Source organism: Perca fluviatilis, chromosome 9 (genome assembly GCF_010015445.1).
Source record: "Perca fluviatilis chromosome 9, GENO_Pfluv_1.0, whole genome shotgun sequence".
NCBI classification, from domain to species: Eukaryota; Metazoa; Chordata; class Actinopteri; order Perciformes; family Percidae; genus Perca; species Perca fluviatilis.
Window position 1 is genome coordinate 40,410,238 of NC_053120.1, and position 26,229 is coordinate 40,436,466.

Genomic DNA, 26,229 nt, shown 5'->3' on the forward strand with positions numbered 1-26,229 from the left:
ACTGTATTGTAAGTGTTAGACTGTGAAGACTGCAAAACTCACTCTGCTGAAGTGAGTGTAGCGCATGCAGCTTTCGCAGTATCATGTAAAAAGCTTGACTTAGGAGTTATTACATTGAATATGATTCTTTGCTTTCTTGCTGAGAGATGGGAAGATTGATACCACTTATGTCTGTGCGCTAACATGAAGCTAGAGCCAGGGGACGATTAGCTTAGCATAAAGCTTTGGAACTGAGCAGGGGCGGAGCTAGAAGGGGGGCACAGTGCCCCCTCTGAAATATACGGAAGGTCAGAGCAAGTTTAAATATATTTTTTTCTCTATATTTCCGTCTTGTAATGCCGCTGTTTTGTAGCCTGGATGCCAGCCGAACGTCGCCCCACCCACAACATTCGAGGTCGGGAAGTTCGGTCTGGACTTGATCCGTTGAGGAGCAATTATGCAATCAAACTGTCGGACAGATAGATGATCAACAGTAACAGAATCAACCACGTCACCAAAGAGCGCTTGGGTTGAATTTGTTTACAACAGGTGGCTGCCGCTGGAGAATTGAGATGTGTAGATTCCATCATCGCATCTGTTATAGAAGATATCGGCAGCGCATTCATTTTAAAAATCCTCAACCGACCTGTCTCAAACCAGCTGATGGTGTGGCTGCGACTCAGCTGTTCAAGTGGCAGAGGCTGGTTTTAGAACGTAAGAGGCTTCATCTGTTTCAACGGCCAATAGAGAAGTCAGCTGGTAAAGTCGGATATAAACTATATGAATACAATGATCATTAATCCGTTTGTTTCTGCATTAAAAACAGCTTTACGAATTGGCAGAGTTTTAGACGGAGCGGAGCCTCAACAACCGCCCAAAAGCACGGTAGCGTTATATGGTGGAGCGAGATAGAGACTGGAGAGAGAGAGTGCCCAGCATCGTTAGAACAATGCCGTGAATCAGAGAAATAAAACGTGTTTTCGCTGATTCATCTCTAGAAATGCAACTGTAGCGAGCATGTCACTAACGTTATCCATATTCATATTTACACGCAACAAATGATATATCCAGCTTCAAAAAAGTCAAAGTGCAAAGAGTGGTAGCTATGGAGACGATACACGGTGTTGAGTTCTGTTGACAGTTGTTGAGTTCTGTTGCTCTGATTGGTTGTAGGTCTATCCAATGAATGCAGAGGCATTTTCTTTCCTGGTTCGGGATGGAACACGCCCCGTAATCACAGCCCAAATGGAGAGGTTTCAGACTCACATTCTGACTAGAATCTGAGTATGACCATGTCAGGCTAGCTGTTTTGGGTTATTTTATAAATATAATTTTTTTTAATAGAGCAGACTTATGGTTATGTTATAGCCCTGAGTAAATCTAATCAGCGTCAGTGAGCCAATAAGCACGCAGCATGCTTCCACCGTAGAGACACGCAGGAAACACTCTACGTTACACGCAGAGACACGGCTCACATAGGAGCTGAAAAATAACGTTAATAATGTTGTCATTTCTTTTTTCTTTATAAAATTGGTATTGAATCGTTTAGGAACCGGTAGCGAAGTCTCGGTATTGGTATCGTTACCGGTATCGGAATCTTTTTAACGAAACCCAGCCCTACTCGTATGTTTTACAATGTTACAGCGTAACTCCTTCACTACATCAAACTAAAGCTATGTTTTAACTTACACATAGCTGGTGTCTTTTTATATATTAAACAAACGAGATGCAACGTGTTTACGAGGTTGGTAGGCACATTTCTGTTTCCGTTTTTATGCTAAGCTAAGCTAACTGGCGTCTGGCTGTAGCTTCATATTGAGTGTACAGGATAATTTAAATCTCGACAAAGAAGTAATAAGAGAAAAAGAATTCTAAGTGAATTGTCTGTGTTCAGTCTTTGTGCTAAGCTAATCTGTTTCTGGCAGTAGCTTCATATTTGCCGTATAGACATATGAGAGTGGTAGCAATCTTGTCATCTGACTCTTGGCAAGAAAGCAAATTTCCCAATATGTCAAATTATTCCTTTAATTTAACACTCATTTAATGACAACTAAAAAATAACATATCGTGATTGAAAAACGATATTGGTCAAAATGGAATAATCCTGTCATTGTGACTTTCTGTCTCTTTGATTAGCCTGACAACCTGATCGACTCAAGTCAGTCTCCTAACTACAGCGGTTACTCTAAATTATGACAAAAAGTGATCCTGCTCAAAGCATCCAAATATTGATCAAGAATATTTTCGAGTTATCATCAAAGCTTATAGAAACGACAAACTGATCAAAAAACAAAATGTTCTGAAAAAGCATTGTATATTCTGTCAACATTGCTAAAGCTCAAGCTATTCTGCTCATTTCTCAATATCCAGTCAATGAAGCACTAGACTAGAGTAACACTGTGTTGCTGTATACGCATAACATAGAAGCTAACCTTAAGTGGTACTTTTTTTTTTAAAAGCAGGGCATATATACATGTTTCTTAAACTACGACCATACGTACACATACAGGATTCTCAACATGGGGACCTGGAAACAGAAGCTGCCACTGTATCACTTTAGCTCGAAATCTGTCCCCATTTGAAAATTACATTTATGAAAAAACTGGCCATTCAAAACTGAGAGAAAAGCAGCAAAAAAGAAACACAACATGATTTAATGAAAGTTTTAAATCTGGCTTCTGAAGAAGTAACAGGAGATTTCAGTGCATTCATAATGAGCTATCACACTCTGAAGGCAACACATTTAGCATGGCTATTCATCTGCTTTTAACAAGGAAGCAAAGTCCCATGGGCCTGGGCCCAGCCTCGCATACCTGGACCTCCAGCCCATTTGTACAAAGTAAGAGTCACAAAAGTCAAAGCTGCTTTCGAGTAATGGCACGGTAAAAATTTTGTTTTGCATAACATTTGGCCTTGCTGTACCATCATCTACTGTAGACGCAAGGAGAAAATATGAATGCCAAATGCTAACATTGTGAAACATCTGAATTTGGCAGAAACTAATCAGTGACTGGAGATTTAAAATGAGAAACTGTCTGTTAGGAAAAGTCATATATCGTACATGTACAAACTCAAGGAAACGTTTTCCTGAAGCGACAGACATGCAATGTTATCCAAGGACCTAAAAAAACACACACATCTATGATACAAGGACTAAGTGGCATTGATTAGTATTGCGTTCCAGTTATGAAATCCTGAAGTGGCTGTCAGGACGATGAATGATCCTGATCGCAGAGCTTAAACTGCTCCTTTGATCACTGCTTCCCTATTGAGATACGTGGCCCAGTACACCAGGTTGAAGGTCCCAAACAGCACCGGGAACACTATTCTGGACATCTTGTCAATCTTGCTCACACTGTTGTAAGTCTTTTTGGGGTCTGGGGCCTTGGTTTCAGAGGGTTTGAGCTGAACAGCTGTGCTATTTGAAATGGTAGAGATGGATGTGTCCTTCGTAAGGTTGGTTGTATAATTCACACCGGCCGAACAGGTGTTGTTGGGCTTTTTAGACAGAGCCAAAGGGTCTTTCTTCTGTGGGGGACAAAGAAAACACATTGATTGAGCCTACACACAATTCTGTCCAAAAAAAGGTGCTGCACATTCATCGAACTCAATAAAACAGCTAGTTGATAACACAGGCGCTCACACACATACACAGAGAGAGGAATAACAGATGGCCAGGGAAGGCTGAATGTGGGGATCGATGTCCTTGGTCAGTAATGAACTGGCGCTGTGCCACAACACTGGCCCACTGAACTGCAAATGTATTGATCCGCCATTTCTGAACTTCATCTCTTCTTTTATTATCATATGCTACGTCGAGTCCACTACTCCTCCTTTCCACACTACCACTCTTGAAGTAACACAGAGAAGAGAGAATGAATAGAGTAGAGAAGAAAAGGAAGAGAAAAGGGGAGTCGATTTTGAACAGCTATTGATATCCTGATCTCACAGTAGGGTTTAAAGCTGCTGTGACGTACTAGTAAATAATAATAGTAATTATTTAACAAGATAGAAAACAGCACGGACTGTAATATCAGCTGGTTGTCTTGCTTTTTTCCGATTATATGTTCTTGAAAAGACCAATATTGGAGCACTGCAGTAGATTCCTACAAAGTTGTTTACATGTTTTTTTAAGATTATTTTTTGGGGCTTTTCCCTTTATTAGAAAGTGGATAGACATGAAAGGGGGAGAGAGAGATGGGGGATGACACGCAGCAAAGGGCAGTAGGTCGGATTTGAACCCTGCGCCGCTGCAAAGGACTCAGCCAACATGGGGCAAACGCTCTTACTGGGCGAGCTGGAGGCCGCCCCAAGTTGTTTACGTGGTTAATGAAAATGATTATATTCCACTCATATCCCATTTACATGCATTTTTTTTAAACCATCTAAAATGGAAAATGCTACATTTAAAATAATAAATTTGAGTATCCAAACGGAATATGCTGTTTACATGACTTGCATATTCTGAATGATAGTGGAATATCAGGGTGCATTGTAATGTAATTGTAATGTAATGTATTTATTTGAACAGGGACAGTGCACAAAAAACATTAATAGATGTCTTGTGCCAGGTTGTAGCAAATTGCCCATAGTCCCTGGGCAGGAAGATGGCGCAATAAAATACAGACAACATATTTACAGTATACAATACAGATACATGAAGTCATAAAAATCTACAGACATTATTGTCTCCCTATCCCACCCCATCTAGACCTAAAACTAGACGACCCCCCCCCCCCATGTAACCATAGTCACTGTTTAGTGTCTAATATGGGTGAGAAATCCTAGTTTTATTTCTGTTCATATTTTTTAAGAGAATATAATATAATACTGGAAGACACAAACTCTGTCGGACATTTGAGCATTTTTTATGTTTCCCATACCAATATTTAGCCGTCATTCAGTCTACAAATTGCAGTTCCTACTCCAAATATGGCGTCTTCCGACAACTGCCTTTTCCTTTTTCTAGGCATTGCTGGCATCTGCAAACCCCCTATTACCAACCAAGGGGCAATACTGAGACTGCCAAATAGAAACACAACAATCTGCATTCACAACCAAGCTGAGAGACACCATCAATTGTGGTGAAAAATACAGCCAAACATTCACACAGACAGACACATCATTGTTGTGGGGATTGCATTCATTCTTTAGCCTCCAATGCTAACCTAGTCTTAGCCCCAGAATAAACTGTTAACCTTGTGAGACTTTTGCTCCCAACAATGTGAGTGAGACACACACGCGCACACACACACACACACACACACAAACACACACACACACACACACACACACACACACACACACACACACACACACACACACACACACACACACAGTACATACCTTGGGCTGTTGGGCTTCCATTGCCTTTTTTCCATCCCAGGCCCAGCTCCTCTTGGTGAAGTAGTTAACTGTGGCAAACTCGATGAGTGCGGAGAAGACAAAGGCGTAACACACTGCTATGAACCAGTCCATGGCAGTAGCGTAAGCCACTTTAGGCAGCGAGTTTCGAGCGCTGATGCTGAGAGTGGTCATGGTGAGCACTGTGGTCACACCTGGTGGCGGAGAAAACTGGGTCACTTTGACTAACCAGACTTATTATTCTGTTTCTATTCCAGCAGATGAAGTCGTAATAAAAGGAGGGGCACATTTCAGAGCATTATAGACAAATCATGCAGCAGCAACACCAGGTTACAGTATGCATGCATGATTTCAATCATCAGCTTACATTTTATGTATTAAGCACAAAATGAATACTCTGCAGTCATTTTACAGGTATATTCATACCGTATATATACGCAGTCCTATGGCTGTACTAATATGGTATAAAATTGGTAATTTCCACAGTTGTTACTGGCTGATGTGTTTCAAACTCACCAAAGACAGTCCGTGCTGGCACAGACTCCCGGTTGAGCCAAAAGGAAACCTGTGACAGGATTACAGTCATGAAGCAAGGCATGTAGGTCTGGATGACAAAGTAGCCGATCTTCCTCTTGAGGTAAAAGTGAGCCATCATCACGGTGTATTGACCTGTAGGAAACAGCAGGACAAGGGAGGAGGAAATGCTCAAAGTGTTGCCATTTTAGTTTAAGGGAAAATGTAATCCCTACTCTGGATTATGAAGAAGATAGTATACATTAATACTGAAGGAAATGGTATTGGATGTAACGGTGGATGGAGTATGTGATTTGATACAAAATCAACCAAACAACAACTATGTGTATCAGAAGACTACCTGTTTGTATATTGACTACTTCCTTGTGGTATTATCATGAAATCACAGACAGCACAGCAAAACCCCAAAAAATCTGACCTGGGAACACTGAGAATGAACAGACTTAAAGATATTAATAAAATACACCAGTATTCATCATTCACCTTCATTACCATGAACACAAGAACTGTTTATTTGGAGTCAATCCCACATACACCGTCCTGCTGCTGTAAACCCTCACTAGAGCACCCACTGTGTAATAATCCACAGCTTACAATAGTCCCCAACAAAAGCACTATTTACAACTGTTGATGTTTGCTAAAAAAAACTACAGTGCCCAGACAGACGAGGGGAATAGAAAAGCATTAGGAGATGGACTAACACACTTTTGGTTTTTGATATTTTCATGGTATGTATTAACAACTAAAGCAAATAGAATATCACCAGCTTTATCCCTAAAGAGAAAATCCACTAGAAATAAATGAGCTGTTACAATCTACCACTACCACTGTTAGTGGTAGATTGACGTCCCTTTGTTTTGAATAAAATAAACCCCCATATAGGCTTTTGTGGATCACCTCCCATAATCTAAAAGGGTTAGGGGGTTAGGGTTTTTTTAGAAACAAAGGGGCGTCGGACTAGTGGGCTGTAGGACCAAAGGGAATTTTTCGGGTTATTGATATAAAATATGAAAATGAAGTTAACTGTTGACACAACACAGTAACGTGAGCTATTTAAATTAGGACCACAGCAAAACTTGCCATTTTCCACGTTTAGTTCTGGTTGTTGTTTCCCGAAGCGAAGGGAGTTTAGAACGGCAACACAAAGAAAGTGAAAGGTGAGGGACATCCGGCGGCGCCAGAACTACCCGGTAAATGAACTGCCGTCGATCCAGACTTAACTGCTGCTGGTGTTACCACAGTGAAACGGTGCTGGTAGATGTTCATGGTGACTGAGACAGGGCTGATGTCCCTACATTGAGTGTCTTCTCTATGATGACCATGATGATTAGGGTAACCTATTTGGTGTTTGTGAGCTTTTATGATCATTTCGTTTATATCTGACCTGCTTTGGATGGGGATGCCTCGCTCGGACACTCTTCTAAAAGTCATTCCAGTATGTTTTTTATTAGAAATCTCTGTTTTGCTGTTTTCATTCCCTTTAATCATTGGGTGTTGTGTAGTACTCAGATGTGATTAAATACTGTACAAGTAAACTTTACTTAACAACCTCTAGGAAGGACTACTCCTCTAAATATGAAAGTGTGAATTAAATCACTGAAAAACAGGTTTGTGGGGGAAATCATCATCCTGTTAATCAACTGAAGATTTCATTTGAAGGATTTTTCTTTCTAAAAAATCCTGTCGCGCCATGGAGTCTGATAAACTATAGAAAATCCACAGATGACTGCTGCTTTCTCCTGGCAAAATCGGATTTTTTCCTGTCTCACTAATCCCTTGTCACAATCTGCACCCTGTATATCTCTCTCGCTCTCTCTCTCTGTCTCTCTCTCTTTCTGTGTGTGTGTGTGTGTGTGTGTGTGTGTGTGCGCGCAGCAGACAGTCCATCCCATTCTGTCAGCCCAGGCCACTCTTGATTGGGGACATACATCCTTGCCTGGCTGAGCTCGAACACTAAAACGGACCTGGATCAGCAGTGATTATGAGCAGGTGCACAGATGAGTGAAGCAGAGGGTGGCTGAGAGGGACCGGGAGAAAAGTTTGGATGGTCTGTGCAATGTGAAAAGCATCATGTCCTTAATGAAAAGGGCACCTGTGTTGCCTTCGCTCCGAGGACTACTAGCCAGCAGCCCTGCTCTGTGGTGGCACGACTGGGCGAACCCCACTCTGATCTGACCGCCTGCTGGGCTTGGAAGTGGATGGAAATCTCCAAGGCGTGAAAATGCGGTTGTGGTGGATTTTACCACTTGGTTTTTGGAGTGTCTGCGGGGAACTGCCATTCATAGCAGAGAACAATGCAGTTATGTTGGTCAACTGGTGAGTACGGATCTAAACCATCTGTTGAGCTTTGCCGCTTTCTATTTTGATCTGAAAGCGCTGATGTGTGTAATGTAATAAAATAACAAGGTTTGCCGAGGGTTATCAGTTCACTTTCTGTGTCTACATTTTCATCCTCTTCGGCTTAACCTGTGAGGTCAAAGGTCGCCTCTGCCCACTGTGAGCGCTTTGCTGAGCTATTCTTGGCTTTTTAAAGAGGGTTTGTACCTCAGATTAGCAATGCTAATTAAGACCATGCTGGCTCTGTGTGTCTGAGCAGTGCGGGTGGGGACAGAGTTACACACAGAGAAATATAGCAACTCCTGCTGCTTAAAAAGCTCTGCAGCATACTTAACAGTACACGTTGAGTACATTCTCCAGAGTAAACGGGGTCTTTCCCCGGCAGATATGCGATTAGGCATCTACCTCTGTATACATTACGGCTATAGGAACACCTCCCCTGTAATAAACCCACCAGCAACAAGCAGCAGAAATGTATTATCATACTTCTTTACATAACAGAATTAAGCAGATGCCGACTGCCCCCAACGTGTCTCCGCGGCAGCAGCCAATCCCTGAGCTGTGACATCACTCGGTAAAAGCACAACTGCTGATGGGCCTGCATACGGATTAACCCTAGAGACCCAATGGCTCAGACCACGGATAAGTGATTTCTTTTTTGCCCCCCCCCCCTTTTTTTCTCTACTCTTGGCAGCCTCAGAGACAGCTGGCTATGTGTGGGAGGCATTCTCAAATCCTTGTGATTCATTCATTGTCTCTATCCAGCTTGATTTGAAAAAAAAAGAAAAATTCTTCTCACAACATCTTTGGATGGCACCGCTGTAATAACACAGAGCTGAATAATAGGGTTGAAGCGGGGGCTTAACATGCCCGCTCCTGCCTGAAGCTACTGGATGAATGCTGTTGTAAGGAAGGAAATAACTTAGTGATAAAAGATAATGGAGGCATGTAGCCACATGAATTCTAGCAAAGGTATAGATGCTGGTGTGTATGATAGAACAGAACATCTTTTTATTTTAGATTGATTTTGGGCTTTTTTGGCCTTTATTTGATATAATAGCTGAAGACAGGAAAGGGGGGAGAGACTGCTCCCCCCCCCCCTCTCTCTCTCTCTCTCTCTCTCTCTCTTCTCTCTCTCTCTCTCTCGCAGCAATGGGCTGCCGGTCGGACTCGAACCCAGGTCACTGCGGTAAGGACTGAGCTTTAGTATATAGGGCACATGCTCAACCAGGTGAACTACCAGGGTGCCTTGATGAGGTCATGTTTAATCCGAGAGCTGGCTTCACTGTACCTCGACTGGTGTAGATGTCCTCTGTCCCTGCAGTCTGACCAATCAGATGGTACTGGTTGAGCCGGGAGCCTTCCTCTGCCACCACCACTGACTTGGCTGCTCCCTTCGTCCACGTGTACACCACCTCCGAGACTGGATACGCATCTATGAAAACGAGACAGACAGATACAGTACAAACTGTTGAATATTCGAAAAATTGAATATTGTTATGTAGTTTACAAAATGCACAATTCCAATTCTTAATTCAATAATTAGTCGTTTTTTGAAGCTCAAATGGCAAACATTCACTGGGTCCAACATGTCAAATGGGAGGGTTTAATGTTTTCTGTTATTATATATGATCTAAATATTTTCAGGTTTTGGGACTTTTTCTCTATTTTCTCTATTTTAGAGCAAGAAAGCTAGCAATACTTTATTTATATGGCATATATATATATATATATATATATATATATATATATATATATATATATATATATATATATATATATACAGAGAGAGAGAGAGAGAGAGAGAGAGAGAGAGAAAGAGAGTCAAGAAAATAATCTTCGGATTAAATTAATAATGAAAATAATTGTTATAAGCAAAACCAATTGGATACCAATGCTTTTGGTTTTTCTGTATAAAATGTGTCTATGTCACTCTGTGTAATGATGTTTATACATCAACATTCTTTGTAGACTTGAGCAAATTATTAAAATGATTGTTGGACCTATGGGACACACATCTGTGGCAAATATCCTGAAAGCAAGTTCCAGTTACTTAGCTATTCCCAGAGCTTTCGACTAGGGCTGGGCAAGATATTGATATTATATCGGTATAGAGCTCTACTTTGGACCGTACCTCGCTGATGAACGCTTCAGGATAAGCTGAGCAAGAGCACCTTCCATTTTGAATATTTACATCTAATGTTATTATGAATTACATTCTTCTAGAAGGTTTATAAAATCCCACGTCTTGCCGATACATGATCTGTTTCATAAGGTTATTCAGATACTGATCCAGTGTACATATCAGATCGGAAGATCACAACATTGTTCATCAAATATCACCTAAAATGAAATATGGACATTAATCACAATCTTTAACTATTCCTAAAGCAAAAAGAGTTCATTCTGAAAGAACAGCCATCCAAGATGCTGATCCCCAAATAGCTCCTGATGTGTGTAGGGTGAAATTCAAAGTCACTTTAGATAAAAGCTTCTGCCAGTGTAATGTTATTTATGTGGTGGATCAAAACAAAATAATTTCCTGATTTCCAACACAAACTGAACAGCATGTGCATACACACAAGCCTGTACACAGTACACAGTGGCTTAAGCTAAAAAAGCATAACTCCCCATCAGCCTGGAAATGTGCATGTTCAGTCTATTATTTTCATGTTCTCTATCAGCTTTTGTTGTTACTTCATCTCAAGCAAAGATGAGTTTGATAAAGGACAGGTTACGTGAATACAATTATGTAAGAGTTACGTTTTAAGTCATGTTTTCAGGTACAGGTACTCCTAATCCTAACACAGACTCACTGCTAAGCAGGTACATTCACATAGTTCAGTTATTATCAGACACAAACGGAATCTGCAGATAATTTTTTACAGTTTTTAGTGGTGATGCAGAATGAAATTCTGCGTAATTTGCGGACAGTTTTTCTGCTTGGGATGTGTTAACATTCAGTTTTATTTGTTTAAAATGTGTGTAAAATCTGTGGGAAATTCTGTGGAATTCTGCATCTGCAGATTCCCCATGGCCCTGTTATTTATTATTATTTTGACATCCTGTAGTCCTTCCAAATTTGCCAATTTGCCACTAACATGTCACTACTCTTGACTCATCAAACTAGAAAAATCTAACCAAGGAACCATATCCCTGAGCACGCTCAGTGACCACACATAGTAGGGACAAAGATCAAAGTCCTAGTTTCTAAATAAACTACTCTTTTAATCATGTCAATCGATGCAACTGTAGCTTTTTTTTTTTTTACACGTTTTTATGTAGTTTGATGACAACAAAACATTTTTGGAGTCCTTTGATAGGAATATGCTGTATCAGGTGGAAGCCGTCTCTTTTTTATTTTCAGGAACATGGCGGGCGACGAGCTGTTCCGGGACCTATGTTCTGTGATGATTTTTTTAATAATCAACAAGTTTGCTTGTTAGTTATGAAATCACCCGCGAAAAACATTGGCGCAGAAATTCAAAAGCATTTTAATTTGAAACTATAAAAAATGTGCAGATTCAAAGTCAGCGCAGTCTTGTGATGGGTTCGCTCGCTCCATGTGAAAGCGTCTTTCGTCAGACGGACGTGACCCTTTAAATGTCCCTGCCTGCAATGTTGGTGCTGTCATTCCCAACACAGCCGTACCAGCATTTACCTCGAAATGTTACTAGGTCTTGAGGTGGGAAATTAGCGGTAAAGATTTCCCTGAATGTGTCCCTGCTTTCATTCACGCATGATGAACTTTTTATGGATAGACTGCACGTGTGAAGGAGGCGTTAGATGTTACTAGCTAAGACATGTGGCGTGGCTGTGATACAACACTTGAACTTTCACCCACTTTGCTTCATTACACAGAGATTAACTTGGTGTCACTATTAAGAGCCTCGTGTTTGGAGCTGATGTAATCAGTTTGAGTGTATCACAATAGGCAGATGTTACTAATGGTATGATGTTATGTGTGAATGTTGCCACAGTTTGAGAGATTGCCTTCATGGGGTTTGACCTTTTAGCTCTGGAATTAGTATTTTAGTTGCTTGTTTGCTGTTGTGTGTGAAGCACAGCTAATGGTAAGCCTTGAATTCCAATTTCAAAAACAAATTCTGTCATTCATACAGAAGTTCATCTTGAAAACAAGATCTGGAAAATGCAAAAAGCCTCTCATTCGCTCATACTGTACTGTACTACAAACCACGCACTGTAGATGCACTAAATCTGTGTGTGTGTGTGTGTGTGTGTGTGTGTCTCTCTCTCTTATTCTCAATCGTAATGCAGGGCAGTGTCCAATCTAACAGTATTGCATTAATCCAGCAATGTGGTGTTAGAAGACAGCAATTTAGAATGACCCCAGTCAACCAGTCTGTGGATTATCGTCTCAAAGACACTCTGCATTGTCTCAAAAAAGTCTTTGTAGAACTGCGTTACGCGAGCAGTTGAATTTATTTTCTCTGAGAAGCACACATTATATCGCTGACTATTCTCTTCTGCTCATAATGATTTTGTCCAAATTTGAACAGTCAAGAGAGTTTTGTCTGTATGTCGAGACTACAATTTGTATGTATATAGTAAAGATAAAAGGTATATTTATTGCTTTAAAAGAAAGGTATGAAATCCTAAAAATCCTGTGTAATCTGGGTTATATAGTTTGGGTACGTGTGGCACGCTGCATTCTGGACAAAATGGTTGGGTATATGGTTTATTAAATGAAATGAAGTAATCAATGACTTTAGTTATAAGGATAGAAAAAAATCTATTAGGACAAAAACAACTGCAAAACATCTGGCACTACTCCAACCTCAGATTTATTGTTAAGTTGAATAAGAAACCCAACATCAGTCAAGTCTTTTATTAGATCAAGTAACTGAAGCTGTGTATTGCAATTAAAAGCAACACCTGTGGGCTGTATGACGAATAGGAGCAGACAGAGAATCAAACAGGGCCCCGAGCCCCGAGATACTGCACAGCTTTACTGGGCTGAGGAGAATATACAACAAGTCAATGGAGAACTGTCTCTTTGATTAAAAGCATCTGAAAGAGAGTGCCTGGGATTCCAACTACATCCCTATGGTACAATAAGTTAGGGAGCTGATGTTTTACGATCAATTATATCAAAATTAGCAGTAAGACCACAAAAGAATTCACCATTATCTGCTACTATAGCATTTATTGTAACTTGAAGTATACCAGGCTCTGTGCTATGTTTGCAATGGAAATGCCAGTGGAATTCAAGTTGTGCTCTTTAATCAATTAACTGATTGTAAAACAACTTTCTCTAATATTTCAGACAGATGAAAGTGTAAAAACAAGTGGAGATTAAAAAAAGGCATGAAGCATTTGCTCTGATAAGAGCTAAGACAATATTAGGATTTACAGTAAAAAATAATGTTTTATATGTTATACTGTGCTGGAAGAACAATCGTATACAGTAAAGGCATAAACAAATTGCAAGAGTCTCCAAACAAAGCAATGTGAACTATATACAGTATATCTTAGATATCAAAATATGTGAAAAAGCATGTTCAGTGATGGTTGGTATTTTTTCCCTTTATTCTTTACCAATTCAATACTGTATCTTCATTATATTTCTGTTTGTATTATCTTTAAGTGTGTTCTCAAGCCACATAAACTAATCTGTCACACATAAAATATCTGTTGTCAGTATAGAGTAGTAACATTTTCTTGAGTTTGAAGGGATGCTGATGTTTGTGATACCTAAATAGTACATGTTTCTGGGAGAAAAAAATAAGTAATTTGCCATTTTTTAACTGGACAGACAGCCCTAAGAGAGAGAGAGAGCTGTGTAACACGTTATTTTCTGATTGTTTCATATCAGTTACATTCTAAAGCACAAATAAAACAAAAAACACTTTTGCAGGAATGTGCCGCATTGCCAATTTTTCTGCGAATGCAGAGCTTCATCCTGTCTGTGTGTGTATTAGTTAAACTTGTGCCTCAGTATCAGACACTGAGGGGTAATAAAAGCAGCGGTATTGGAATAAGAACGGGCTGCACACCCTGCACGCTGTTATTGGCTGGAGGTTACACACCTGCATGGGGCCCAAAGTTTCTTTGCTGACGCCCATAAACGTCCCGCACATCCCCCACGGCAGAGGGCAGGGTCTCTGCAGATTCAGAAACCGCCACACACTTGATTGGGAGGGATTGCTTTTGCATTGTTTTTTAGTAAAATACTGCATCTTATACTTTAACGGACAGATATGAGAGTGGTATTGATTTTTTTGTTTAACTCTCAGCCAGAAGAAAAATAAGAGAGAAGGTGGAGAAAGAGAGAGAACTATACAGAAATTCACAGTGGAGATGTTTAGAGAAATGAAATGGGGGCAAGTGACAACATTAGAATAGTAAAGTTGAGATAGACAACTGAAAAGACTTTGGAGTAAATGAGAATGTACTGTATACCAACATGGCACCTCTATATGAGTGACGTTTTTTGTCAACCAAAGAGCTACTGCCAGAGATAAAATAGAAACAAGTGATTTAAACAATTGTAAAACCCCATTACTCAGACCAAACTGGAGAACCGTATGTGGCTTTAGCTTCACGCCAACACAGCTAATAGCAGCAAATATATATTTTGTTTCAGTGTGTTTACATCATCCAAACATTTTCTATCCAGTTTACACTTCAGTACAACTGTATAGCATCAAGCTACAGTGAAAGGAACATGTGGCAGAGAATGAGACTGACAGTAGGTTCAGTCCACGAGAAGTGATTAACACAACGGCAAAGGACAAGTCTACTGTAGCTTTGAAAGCCTTTAGCTCATGGGTGAGTGCTGTCCATTAGGTCAAAGGATTAGTTAGGGTTAATGGAGTCAGAGAAAACAGGATAGACTGCACCACGGTAACTTTTACAGTTTATAACCTCGCATGGGCTGTATTTTTGCTCTGACATTAGCTTTTGAAAATCATTTTATGTGCAACAGAGTACTTGTTATTCTCAAGTAAGGAATAGTTTAGTTTTATACAGTCTATGGGTATAGTCCACTTTGCCATCTCTGTTTTAATAGATAATAATCTTGCAAAGCTTATCAAAGCTCAAGATGAAAATACAGCACAAACCTCTAAAACATAATAGTGACATGTGATAGTGACAAATGCTGAGAACATTCCATCATATCAGTCCTTTTGTACGGCTTAAAAACTGTGTGATTTTTACTTATTTTTGAATATTTACATTTATTAATTTATTCGTGTATCCATTAGCGATCACGTTTTAGGTTTATCGCCTTTGATGGTTTTTGGCTTTGTGATGAACAGTATCCAGGTTTCCAGCTAAATGTAGCACATATTTTAAATTTCCAAAAGAAAAATGTAAATTCATGGGTGTTTCCATCCATGACGTTTGATGATGATCATGTTAAGTTCTATTTCTATTGCACTTTGCCAGATTATGCTTTTATCAATAGACCAACCGTTTCACCTCAGCCAAGTGTAAAAACGGTTTCTTTTGTGCACTTTCTTTTGTGTGTGTGTCTATATATATATATATATATAAAAAATAACAACAGGTGGATGGAAACACACTTTGTGTGCTTTCTTTTTTCTCCTGGTAATTGTGTGTGTACAGTATGTGTTGAGCTGGGTGGTGAGCTGCTGCATACAATTGCCCTTGCAGAGATAAATAAAGTGAACTGAAGTCAATTTAATCACAGTTAGACTGAATCTACAGGGCCGCAGATAAAAAACATCTGTGTTTAAACCTCATATAATTAATGAAATCAGGTTTTGACGTTCCGGGCTCACTGAGAAGTTAATCGACATCGGATGGCTTGCAATCAAGTATACAGGCCAATGCAGTCTCAGTTAGTTGCTCTGACTGTCTCATCTGGGGGTTGAGGTGACCAAAGCAGGCATAGGAGTAGCTAAATGACACTGAGGCGAGCATGCAGCATCCTGTGGCTCTGCCTCTGAGCCCAGAGAGGGTTGAGGCTCGAGATTAGGGAAGACCTCAAATGTTAATCTTAAATTTAAACGACAGGAGATCCCCAGATATTTTTATACCACTGGAGCTATGTAAGGAAACCTAACTAGCTTAGAAGCCATTGGACACAAGCCACAAGTGTGGTTTAGCTGTGTGTTTGCAAAGTGTGGGATTGGCTTTTTAAAGATTTCCTTGGTAAATCTAGGTTGTGTGTGTGTGTGTGTGTGTGTGTGTGTGTGTGTGTGTGTGTGTGTGTGTGTGTGTGTGTGTGTGTGTGTGTGTGTGTGTGCGTGCGTGTGTGTGTGTGTGTGTGTGTGTGTGTGCAGGGGTGTCAGACTGGTGTTGGAAATAGGACTGAGTACTCAGGGCTCTCATGTGAGGAGGGCCCAAAAAAATGCTAGAATGAATAGCTGTGGATACGGAGAGGACCTATAGAGAATTTCTTTCTACGGGGCCCAGAATTTTGTGCTACACTCGTGTCTGTGTGTGTGTGTGTCTAGCTTTTTCCACTTTGTGTGGTTCAATATTTCCCATTAAATGTAGCTGAGGCAGTGAAGGATGCAGGAGAGCAGCCCTGACATGTTGATTAATGGCTTAATCAGGACAAGTGTGTCAGTGTCTATATGACTATATCCTGCATCACCACAACAATAGTTTTCCACCTGAGGGACACGGGCTGTCGAACACAGCCCAGTACATCCATCCCTATATCCCCTGCATGGATAAAGACACTGAAACTGTCGTCATGTTCACACGACAGCCACTTTTCTCACTACTGACCTCGTGTATTTTAGGAAAGGTTTGGTGGTAACACTTTTAGTGTGTCACCGATGTCTAGGTTTTGATCATGAAATATTTCAACTGTACCTTTTCCTGCATTATTTAATGCTGTTACTCGCCGTGTGCATTTGCTTAAAGGTGTGTTTACTCACAGCTTCCAAATTTAAGGGGACATGCATGGGCATCCATCGGGAAATCCTCCAGTTGCATGGGGCATTCTGCTGATATAGTCAGTCTGAAAGAAGAAGTCATGCATGCAAAGTCAGAAAGCAAATTGACTGTGTGAAATATAGACAACATCATCATCATCATCATCATCATCACAGTGATCATCATTTTCAGAAATGAACATACTCTCTTATTATGAATAATTTGTTTCATTTAGGCTGTGTTTAATTGTGTATACAGCCATTACCCAATGAAAATCATAGTCTGTCTTCATTAGTGCGTCTCAGATAGTTAACAGCAGAGTAAAATGTAATTTTCCCAGCACGGAGCAATAGGCAACTGAGCCACCAGAGGGACCAGTGATCATATCTATCTAGGAAAAATTATGCAACTGTGTGTGCAAAAATGAGCTCGAGGATTATTTGAGAGAGCAATTGAGGGTTATTTCATGGAGTAAGGCTGCCACCTGTCTGTGGAATTGCAAAAAAAGCATGAATAAAGCTTTATTGGAAACAAAACAAATGAGCTCATCTAGTGAGTATAATGCATGAACCCTACCTGAATTCTCAGGAGACAGTGAACCGCACAGCCTTATCTAATGCTGCCCTCTGCTGGCCAGACTTGTGATAGTCAGAGCTGCTGTAATCCCCATCAGACATATAGACTCTAGCTGGGCAGCCAAATAGTGTTCAAACTAAAACAACACATATTTCAAATTCTAGTTAAGATCTGAAGATTGCCCGCGATACCAAATATGTCTGGCTGGATTTTATGAAAGATGGTATGAAATGATTCACCCACGATGTCATCTATAATATTACTTAATCTGTGATGGAATGGTGCAGCCATGAAAAAGTCTTGTGTTTTAATATTGTACTTAGTGTAAACATTCTATAGCTTCAGAGTAGAGTTGGACCAAGCTTATTTATCATACTGTAGGGCAGTGTGCATGTTTAGCAAGGTGGAACTAAAGGGGGACTTTATGTTAAGGGGTTAAGCTACAGTAGTGTATAATACGATAATATGATTATTAAATAATATATTATATATAACAATATACCAATTTTATTCGGTACCACTGAGGAGCAGTTTGCCTAATGTGTTCTTTCACTTTTGATACTTATATTTGGATGAAGGACTTTCACTTAGTGTACTTAAGTAGGATCTGAGTACGTCTAATACCACTGATAATACCTCACGCTACATTATACTAATACAATACATACATACAATCAGAATTGACCACAATATATAGTAAAAATATGACCCACATCAACACACACCACTCTCCATATGTAGTAGTGAGAATGGGGAATATTAATACTGATGAGTCTGGAATTCATTGAATTATACTGAACATGGTATATTATAAAAAATATATATATATTCTACTGTATAATCAGACTTTGCTTACTGGCCTATTCAGTGGGTCTATGTTACAGCATACATCACTCCCTAGTGGGTTATTATGCAAAGTTGAACAGGAATGGAGATTGCACTGTGTGTGTCCGTACATTGCAAACAAAGTGTCCCTCTGTGATTTATCTTAATTCCCCATTCAATAACATAACACAATCAGAAAGTATCGGACAGAATTTTTTTTTTCTTAATTTTTCAAGTAAAAAAGCCAAAGATTCTCTGGTTCCAGTTTAGCAGTTGTGAGGAGTTGCTGCTTTTGCCAAATGTCTTTGGTTTCTGGACTGTTGGTTATATAACAAGCAGGCATTTCTCACTATTTTCTGACATTTTATAGAAAAAAGTTTGCAAGAAAGTCTCTTTAGGTTAGTAACAACAAAAGCCACTGCTATTCTCTGCTCCTGTGGAGTTGTCAGTAGTTTCGGTGGTAGAGTGTTTAAAAAATAAAGTTGTAAAAAAATAAGTATTTATTTGAGATGAATTACTAACATAAAGTGTGTGTTATCAAAGTGGAGAACTACAAGATGGATAGGTTAGCCTAGCTTTGGATAGCTGACATTTTTCTGAGCATGACTAATATCCAAGAAGGGACTTTACAGTATGCGGGCTGAATGGCTTTAATTAGTGAAGACAAATATATGAGGTACTGGCTCCTTAATAAATCATAATGGCCAACAGTGCAGATGAATTACCAAATGAAACAGAAAAGCTAAATCACTACCATCACTGTTATTTCACACAGGTACATCTTATGTTTCAGATTAATAGGAAGTGTTTGTGATCTATAACAAATATGTATTGTACTATGAGGCATCCACTGCCTGGATCGAAACTCTGTCTTCTCTCCGAGAGATATTTTCATGGTACACTAGCTAGGGCACTGCACACGCCTTGTTCTGTGAACAACCAATGTAGGAGAATAATGCAGGCGTAAAATGTTTCTCTAATAATATTGTTCCCAGAACACCGACACATTAATGGGCCATTGTGAAGCCTCTACTAATGCCTTGTAGTGTTAGCAATTGTGCTGTAGATTTCGAGCAATTTTAAAGTCAGTGGATCAATAGTCATTTTTGACATGCCCTCCACGTCCATTTCCTCCAATTTCCTTTGTTAATATTTGATTCGGAGGATTTATTGTCCTGATAAGACAATGGCACAGCACAGGCATGAAAGTGGATGTAAATGAGATGTTTCTATCTCAGATATAATATTTCTTTCTAAAGTATGGACAGTGATGTGTTGCTCTCACCCATAAATCTGCTTATCAATCAACTAATAATGAATGGGTCAGTTAGAGCAGTAATAAGCAGAATAGCCCATGCTGGTTTCCTGTGAAAGTAAAGGTTTCTGTGATGTGGAGACATAGTTAGGAGTGGAAGACCCAGTTCCCTGTGTCAGAGCACTGGGTCAAAGCAAACATTTCAAAATTTGAAAAGTCACTTGGTGTAATGTCGGCTAGTTGTTAGCCGATTTTTTTTTATTAGGTGTTTGAATGATTGGAAAATAAATGTTAATATTATTGTGGTCCAAAGCAGGATTAAAGTTTACCTCATGGTGTAGAGCAGACTCCCATCATCTTTCAGCCGCAGTAGCTTGTTAGGTGTGGTCATATTATGTGCGATGGATTTCTTCCCGTTGAGGAAGAAGGTGTCCGGAGTCCAGATGTTACTGGCCAGGAGATTATTCAGGGCAAGCATCTCCATTGGGCCTTTGAAGCAAAGTCTTTCATCTTTCCAGCTTTGACGGAAGAACACGTCAATAGTGTATTCCTACAGATTAACACAGGTTAAAATTAAAACACACATCAATTGGTTAGCCAAATAAATACTGTGCATGAATATGGGGAGTAATTTCATGAAGGTACAAAGCTGTGTGTATACACAGAGCCTCATTTAAAGATAAAAGAAGTGTCATTATGAATGTATTGAGTACATACTGTATATGACTGCACCTTCCAGGTGTTACACACTACTGATGTGGAGTTATTTTAAACACACGTTTTTTGTTAATGGTACATTATGAAAGATCAGGGTTCCAATTAGAAAGAATAAGCCATGATACAACTGCATTGAATGTGGATGTAATTTTAAGTTGTTTTATGTAAGTTCTCGTTTTAATAAGTTTACATCATTTAACGTAATTGTTTTGTGGTTGACATAATGCCATGTAAAAGAAAATCTAGTATATTTCAATGGGATTTTAAGAACATATTTATAGATACAGAAAGGGTTGTATGGAAGCAAAAGAGAAACTTGGTATTGGTATTTGAATTTTAACAGCCATTTAATCTTGAAATAGTCTACTTTGAGAACCTGGGTCCTGGGTCCTGGGATGTTGGAGTTTTGGGATCTAAATTTGATCAATTGAATTTATGCAACCTGAATCTATTTTTTAGATTAATATTTTTATTCTGAAACTTGAAGTTTTGGATCTGAATTTGTGACCATTGAAAAAAATATATTCAAATTCCCTTTTTAAAATTGCAAATCAAGAAATGTCATATTTTAATTTCAGGGATCTGAATTCAGAAAAAATCAGATACATGGTTTTCAAAGTAAAATATTTCAATATTAAGTATTCAGTGGCAGTTCAAATTCAAATACTTATGTCTCTTTTTTTGTTTCCATAGAGTTGTATTATTATATTTAGTATAAGTTTAGAATGTAACTTAATAAAAGGAGCTTCTTACCATTTCAGTGTCAGAGACTGGACCAAAGCTTGTAACAAAGATGTTGGTTTTGATCTCTGTCACCTTCTCTGTAAGAATAGATAGAATACTGTTAGTCTTCATATTTTGAAATATGAAGGCCTAAGGCAGGGTTTTGTTTTCTGTGACATTACAGACATTAAATGAGAATAATAAACCACCTTCCCTAACCCTGAACTTGGTATAGGTTGTTGCAGTATCTACTGTACATGCAGCATCATTCAAATAGTTACTTTCACTAGCAAATGCAGTTCTACAATGTTGGGTTTGCCCCCAAAAATGTCAAACTTTGGGTTGTTTGGTGAAGGTTGGAAGTGATGACAGCTACTCAGCTGTTGGTTCCATCCTTCAAAAATATCTCAAAATAATGTGTAGTAGTTGGTAATAGGGGCTGAGGATCACAAGGTTGTTTTAGTTAAAAAAGTGTTTGAACACATTGCAACTTCAATGCTCAGATTTTATTATACTTTCATATTTTTTTTTCATGAAATATTATACCACACACTTGAAACTGTCCCAAGCAAAGTAGCACTTAGCAATGTGAAAAAGGGAATAACACTCTGCCACTTTAGATTGTACTGTGTGATAAATTGAGTGAGACTGATGGTAGGTTCCGTTACAGATATACAAGGATTGCTGTCCTCTGCAACCGTTTACCTTCTACAGAGTGATTATCACTCCTTCCACCAATAACAAAGATGGCTGGATGTGTGGACCCGTGTCGGTTTGAGAACAAAAGAATCACTTATTTGAAAGAAGCCATCACTTCTGGTCCAGCAGTTACAGAGAGGGCTACCTCACAACATTTTGTCGGAGGTAGAAAGTGCACACGCATGGTGTCAATCCTCACATTTTTATTAAAGCCCCTGTATGTAAGGTTTGAAATGTTTAGACTTTGGCGACTCCTGGTGGTCTCATATTATAAAGACACTGTGGCATTCCTTGTGTTTTGACTTAATAAATATAAAACTACAGGTCTTTTTTTTGAATTTGTTGAAGTACATATTGGAACTTTTTAAGGTTCCATAACTTAACAACCTCATTTTAGGATTAGGCATGTGTTGGTAGCTATTTAAGAAGATCCTGCTTTTACTGTGACTTTATTTTGTATTCACTGGCACACTCCAGAAGCATGCAGCGTGTTCTAAACAGACTTGACACCCTGACGCTATTACAGCAGCTTAGTCCCCTCAGGACAAACATCTGCAGGACCAGCGCGATACTGACACAGTGCAAGCACAACCTTAAAGTACAGCACTTGTACTAATACAGGGCCAAATATTGTTCATGACACACACATATTTAATAGTGTTGATCTGTAATGATCTAAACACTGTACGGTTTCATAAAACAATGTAACACTGAAATTGCATAGCATTCAGCGGTTGAAGAAGTGTTCAGGTCCTTTACTTAAGTAAAAGTATGAATACTACACTGTAAAAATACTTTGTTACAAGTAAAGGTCCTGCGTTGAAAATGTTACTTAAGTAAAAGTATGTAAGTATCATCAGGAAAATGATGAGCTTAAAGTATTAAAAGTACTCAATGCAGAAAGATCCTCACATTTTAGAAACTGGAAACGATCCAAACAGTTCCGTCAGTCAACTAAGTGGATTAATCATTTCAGCTGTATTTGTAGGCCTTTATATTAATGGGAAGTTTAATATATAATAAAAAAAAAACTAAAAGCTAAAGCTGTCAGATTGATGTAATGGAGTAAAAAGTACAATATTTCTCTCTGAAATGTAGCGGAGTAGAAGTAGAAAGTGTCATGAAAAGAAAAGACTCTCATTAGACCAGATTCTGTCTCTTTTCATTCCTCTTTTCTACTAATAACTTTTCAGTTGTTGCCTACTTCGGCCTGCATGCACTGAGAACAACGGAGCTGCTGCTTCAGGACAGAAATATTGGCTTTCTCAAGGTCACACCAGCGTACTATCTGCTTCGGCGTGGTTCCAGTGCCATTAAATCATACTTAGAGGAGACGTTAACAGCTGATCATGCCTCTTTGTCAAAGACTTCATGAATACAGACACATTTTCCATGTCTGGAATGAGCAGAAGACAGATGTTGCAGCGCAGAGCATAGTTCTCTGTGTGGACTGAAGGGCTGTAATCTTTCATGCAGAGCTATCGATGCAGAGGCTGAACAAATTTGTCTATCATCTGTATCCAAAAGTACAGAGCTTTCTATATTCGCATCGTGAAAGACACTCAGAGATGTTTTTGTGCTAGTAGAAAGGAAATACCAGGAGAAAACTGCACTTTAAAATTAATTATCATTCTTTTTTTAGTCGTGCCTTACATATTCAATCCAATGTTCAATGTGGTCAATAAAAGAACATTGGAAATGTTTTCCTTTTATTTGTTTTAAATTAAACAAGCCATTTGTTGTATTTTAGCTGAATATTGAACCGGCAGAAATGAAGAACTGAGTATACATATATGTTGATTTATCACAGGTAATACCATTATCGTGATATTCAATAACGTTATTGCATACTTTCCTCACATTTTGCAGCCCTAGTTCTCACCTAGCAAATGTGTGACTGTTTTTATTACTAAAAATGGCAGAGGTGTTGGGCTTTGTATATCCAATTGGCTACCTACCTCCCAGTCCAGGGCGGAGTCTGTTGTCATAGCCATCCAGCAGTCCGTCCAGGATGCGTGTGAAGATGGTAATATTGTCATTTAATTCTGCCTCTTTGGGAGTTCCAGTTACATCCTGGGAGAGGCTGGATGGAAGCGCATAAGAGCAACTAATTAGAAAAAGACACAACTCTTCATATCAGGGATGACCTAAGATTATCTTACTCTAACTTACTTTCAAAAAGTCACTTAAAACTTGCAAATACAGACGCAATGTGTATTCACTAAGAGATGAATTCCTCAAAATGTGCTTTCATGTCACTTCCTTACCTCGGACGGCAGGTGATGCTCACAAGCAAGACACAGACCCACAGACGTCTCATTGCAAAGCTGTAGCACATTCCATCGCCCATTCCTGAAACGAGACATCCTCACTTATTTAAAACTACAATACCTGGCCAGCTCTGTTGACTGGCTGCTTTTAACTCAAATTAAAGCAGTATTAACAGAATTTAATTCCAGAGTGATTGATTGTACAGCCTCCCTTCTAGCAGTTTCACTGTGAAAACAAACTAAATAATACATATCAAACCGTATACATCTTTCATTATAAAACAGTACAGTATTGTAGCCGGATTACATTTTCTTGCAGGCAATAACTGGCAGCTAGTACTTGACCCTCACTGCATGTATGTGGGTGTAAAGTGACCGTAAATGTTTATCAGGTGCACACATTTTTTCACAGCAATGTGCTGACAGTTTCACAACACCCAATGCAGCAATCTCCATGCACCCAAATGTTACATATAGTTGCAATCTGGCTTTTCTAAACACTACAGGACAACATCTGTACAGCTGTTAGTTGATGTCTGAATAATAATAATAAAAAAAAAGAAAAGGTGATGATGCAAAGTTCCTGTTTCTTAGATCTGCAAACAGCGTGTTCTTTCTTTGTTGGACCATTGTCCTTTAGCCCACCACCTCAATGCAGGAGCCTCTGTTCAATTTCACTAATTCATTCCATAAGTTGATGACTTGTGAAAGGACACAGGCTGAGCTGTGCTGTATTATGCCCCACCACTGGATATCCAGTCATAGCTAAAGGTGTGAAACGCCTCTACCTGGATCCACACACGCACAGCTGTAATCCCGCAATCCTTTCTGCACCGCAGCTGGACTCTTCACATCCAATAAATCCCCTCAGTGTTGCTGTGACTGTACGCACCTTCCACTGCAATCCCCTTCATTCACGACTCATCCATGCACTCCCATCCCTACACGCCGTCTCAATTCCCTTCAGTTGGAGGGAAAGTGTCAATACCTCTCTCTCTCCGGCTTTCATCACCCCCGTCCGCGGTGCAGGACCCCTTCCAGCTGCAGCGGCAGACCCCTGCTATACACTACTGTAGCCTATTCTTCTCCCATGCCCACACGTCCCGCTACATCTACTGTACACTGGCCTGTAACAACGCTCTGCTGCACCGGCGCTGAGCCGCAGTTGCCAACGCTTACCACACAAGACGATGCGCAGTCAAACTTCTCCCAGCTCCGCAGATATCGCCTAGATCTCACACGCAGATCGCACTGTTTAGTATTTGGCATCAATTCCGATGAACGTCACCTCCATCGGCGCACAATAATTGCATATCGGAGAGGGAGACGGAGAAGAAAGAGGTGGGGGGGGAAGAAAGAACGATGTGGACTAATTCCACTGTCAGCAAGGTTTTATTTTCGCCCCACGGCGATTAAAAGGTTGGCAGCGAAAATGGAAAAGCTTCCCAACACTTGTGCTGACTGACCATCCTTTTTTAGTTTTGGTCTCTGAGGAGCCGCGAGCACACAGCAAGCTCTGCGAAAAAGATCCAATACTGTATCCAAAGGCAAAGTCCAATGCAAATAGACGAATGAAAGAGACGAGCGGTGTGCAGTGCGGCCAGAAAAGCAGGAGGATGTATGGCCAGTGAGTGGAGGAGAGATGGTGTAGACTAGAGAGATGGGGAGACAGATAGGGGAGGGGGAGATATGGCAGAAGGAGAGAGAGAAAAGGAAAGAATAAAAGGATAAAATAGCAATGAAAAACCATCAGAGGGATCTCTACAACAATATATAAACGTCGTAAAAGCTTGATCTTCTCATGATACTTTATCAGCAAACTATAGCGCCAAAATATTCACAATCTGTATCTGATGGGTAATGATGCGACAAGCTTGAGTTCAACAGAAACTATACCACTACAGTTATGCAGTGGGCTTCTTACTTTTTAACTGTGTTTTAGGGTTATAAATGGCATGCGATGGTGCTGTATAAAACTTGTTCTGCCAAAATGTACAGTCAAGACTATTACATCACAACACTGATATTGCTTGTGATAAATGAACAGATATTAAAGTGTACTCAGTTCTGCAT

At 39.6% G+C, this 26,229-nt stretch overlaps 2 protein-coding genes across 6 annotated transcripts in view; one reads left to right on the forward strand and one right to left on the reverse strand.

Moving 5' to 3' along the window:
- Nucleotides 1–1,074: 1,074 nt before the first annotated feature.
- On the reverse strand, nucleotides 1,075–25,794 carry gabra5 (gamma-aminobutyric acid type A receptor subunit alpha5). Of its 3 annotated transcripts, none has more exons than XM_039810089.1 (10): nucleotides 25,336–25,794; nucleotides 24,154–24,238; nucleotides 23,845–23,969; nucleotides 21,218–21,285; nucleotides 20,077–20,297; nucleotides 17,094–17,176; nucleotides 9,506–9,649; nucleotides 5,860–6,012; nucleotides 5,326–5,537; nucleotides 1,075–3,507 (listed from the first exon to the last, which is right to left on the reverse strand). In XM_039810089.1, the coding sequence occupies exons 2-10, from the start codon at nucleotides 24,234–24,236 to the stop codon at nucleotides 3,217–3,219; spliced, it is 1,380 nt and encodes a 459-aa protein (XP_039666023.1). In that variant the 5' UTR covers nucleotides 24,237–24,238; nucleotides 25,336–25,794; the 3' UTR covers nucleotides 1,075–3,216. The 3 variants fall into 3 exon arrangements, with proteins under 3 accessions (XP_039666023.1, XP_039666024.1, XP_039666021.1); XM_039810090.1 differs by having other exon boundaries at nucleotides 25,145–25,794; XM_039810087.1 differs by having other exon boundaries at nucleotides 25,049–25,794.
- Nucleotides 7,756–26,229, forward strand: part of gabrb3 (gamma-aminobutyric acid type A receptor subunit beta3) — a 68,617-nt gene continuing 50,143 nt past the window's right edge. For 2 of the 3 annotated variants that reach the window (XM_039810084.1, XM_039810082.1), the window contains exon 1: nucleotides 8,099–8,193. In XM_039810084.1, coding sequence (XP_039666018.1) covers nucleotides 8,099–8,193 — 95 coding nt within the window. Of the gene's footprint in view, nucleotides 8,194–26,229 lie in introns of all 3 variants that reach the window. The other variant, XM_039810085.1, reaches the window with a different exon arrangement.

Excerpts from the sequence above, each read along its gene's own strand:
- gabra5 (XM_039810087.1), bottom strand. The coding sequence starts at position 25,070 with ATGAAGGGGATTGCAGTGGAAG. Across the intron at positions 21,286-23,844 it reads ACTCCGCCCTGGACTGGGAG|AGAAGGTGACAGAGATCAAA; the intron begins GTAGGTAGCCAA and ends CTATTCTTACAG. Across the intron at positions 6,013-9,505 it reads GGACATCTACACCAGTCGAG|GTCAATACACCGTGATGATG; the intron begins GTACAGTGAAGC and ends TGTTTCCTACAG.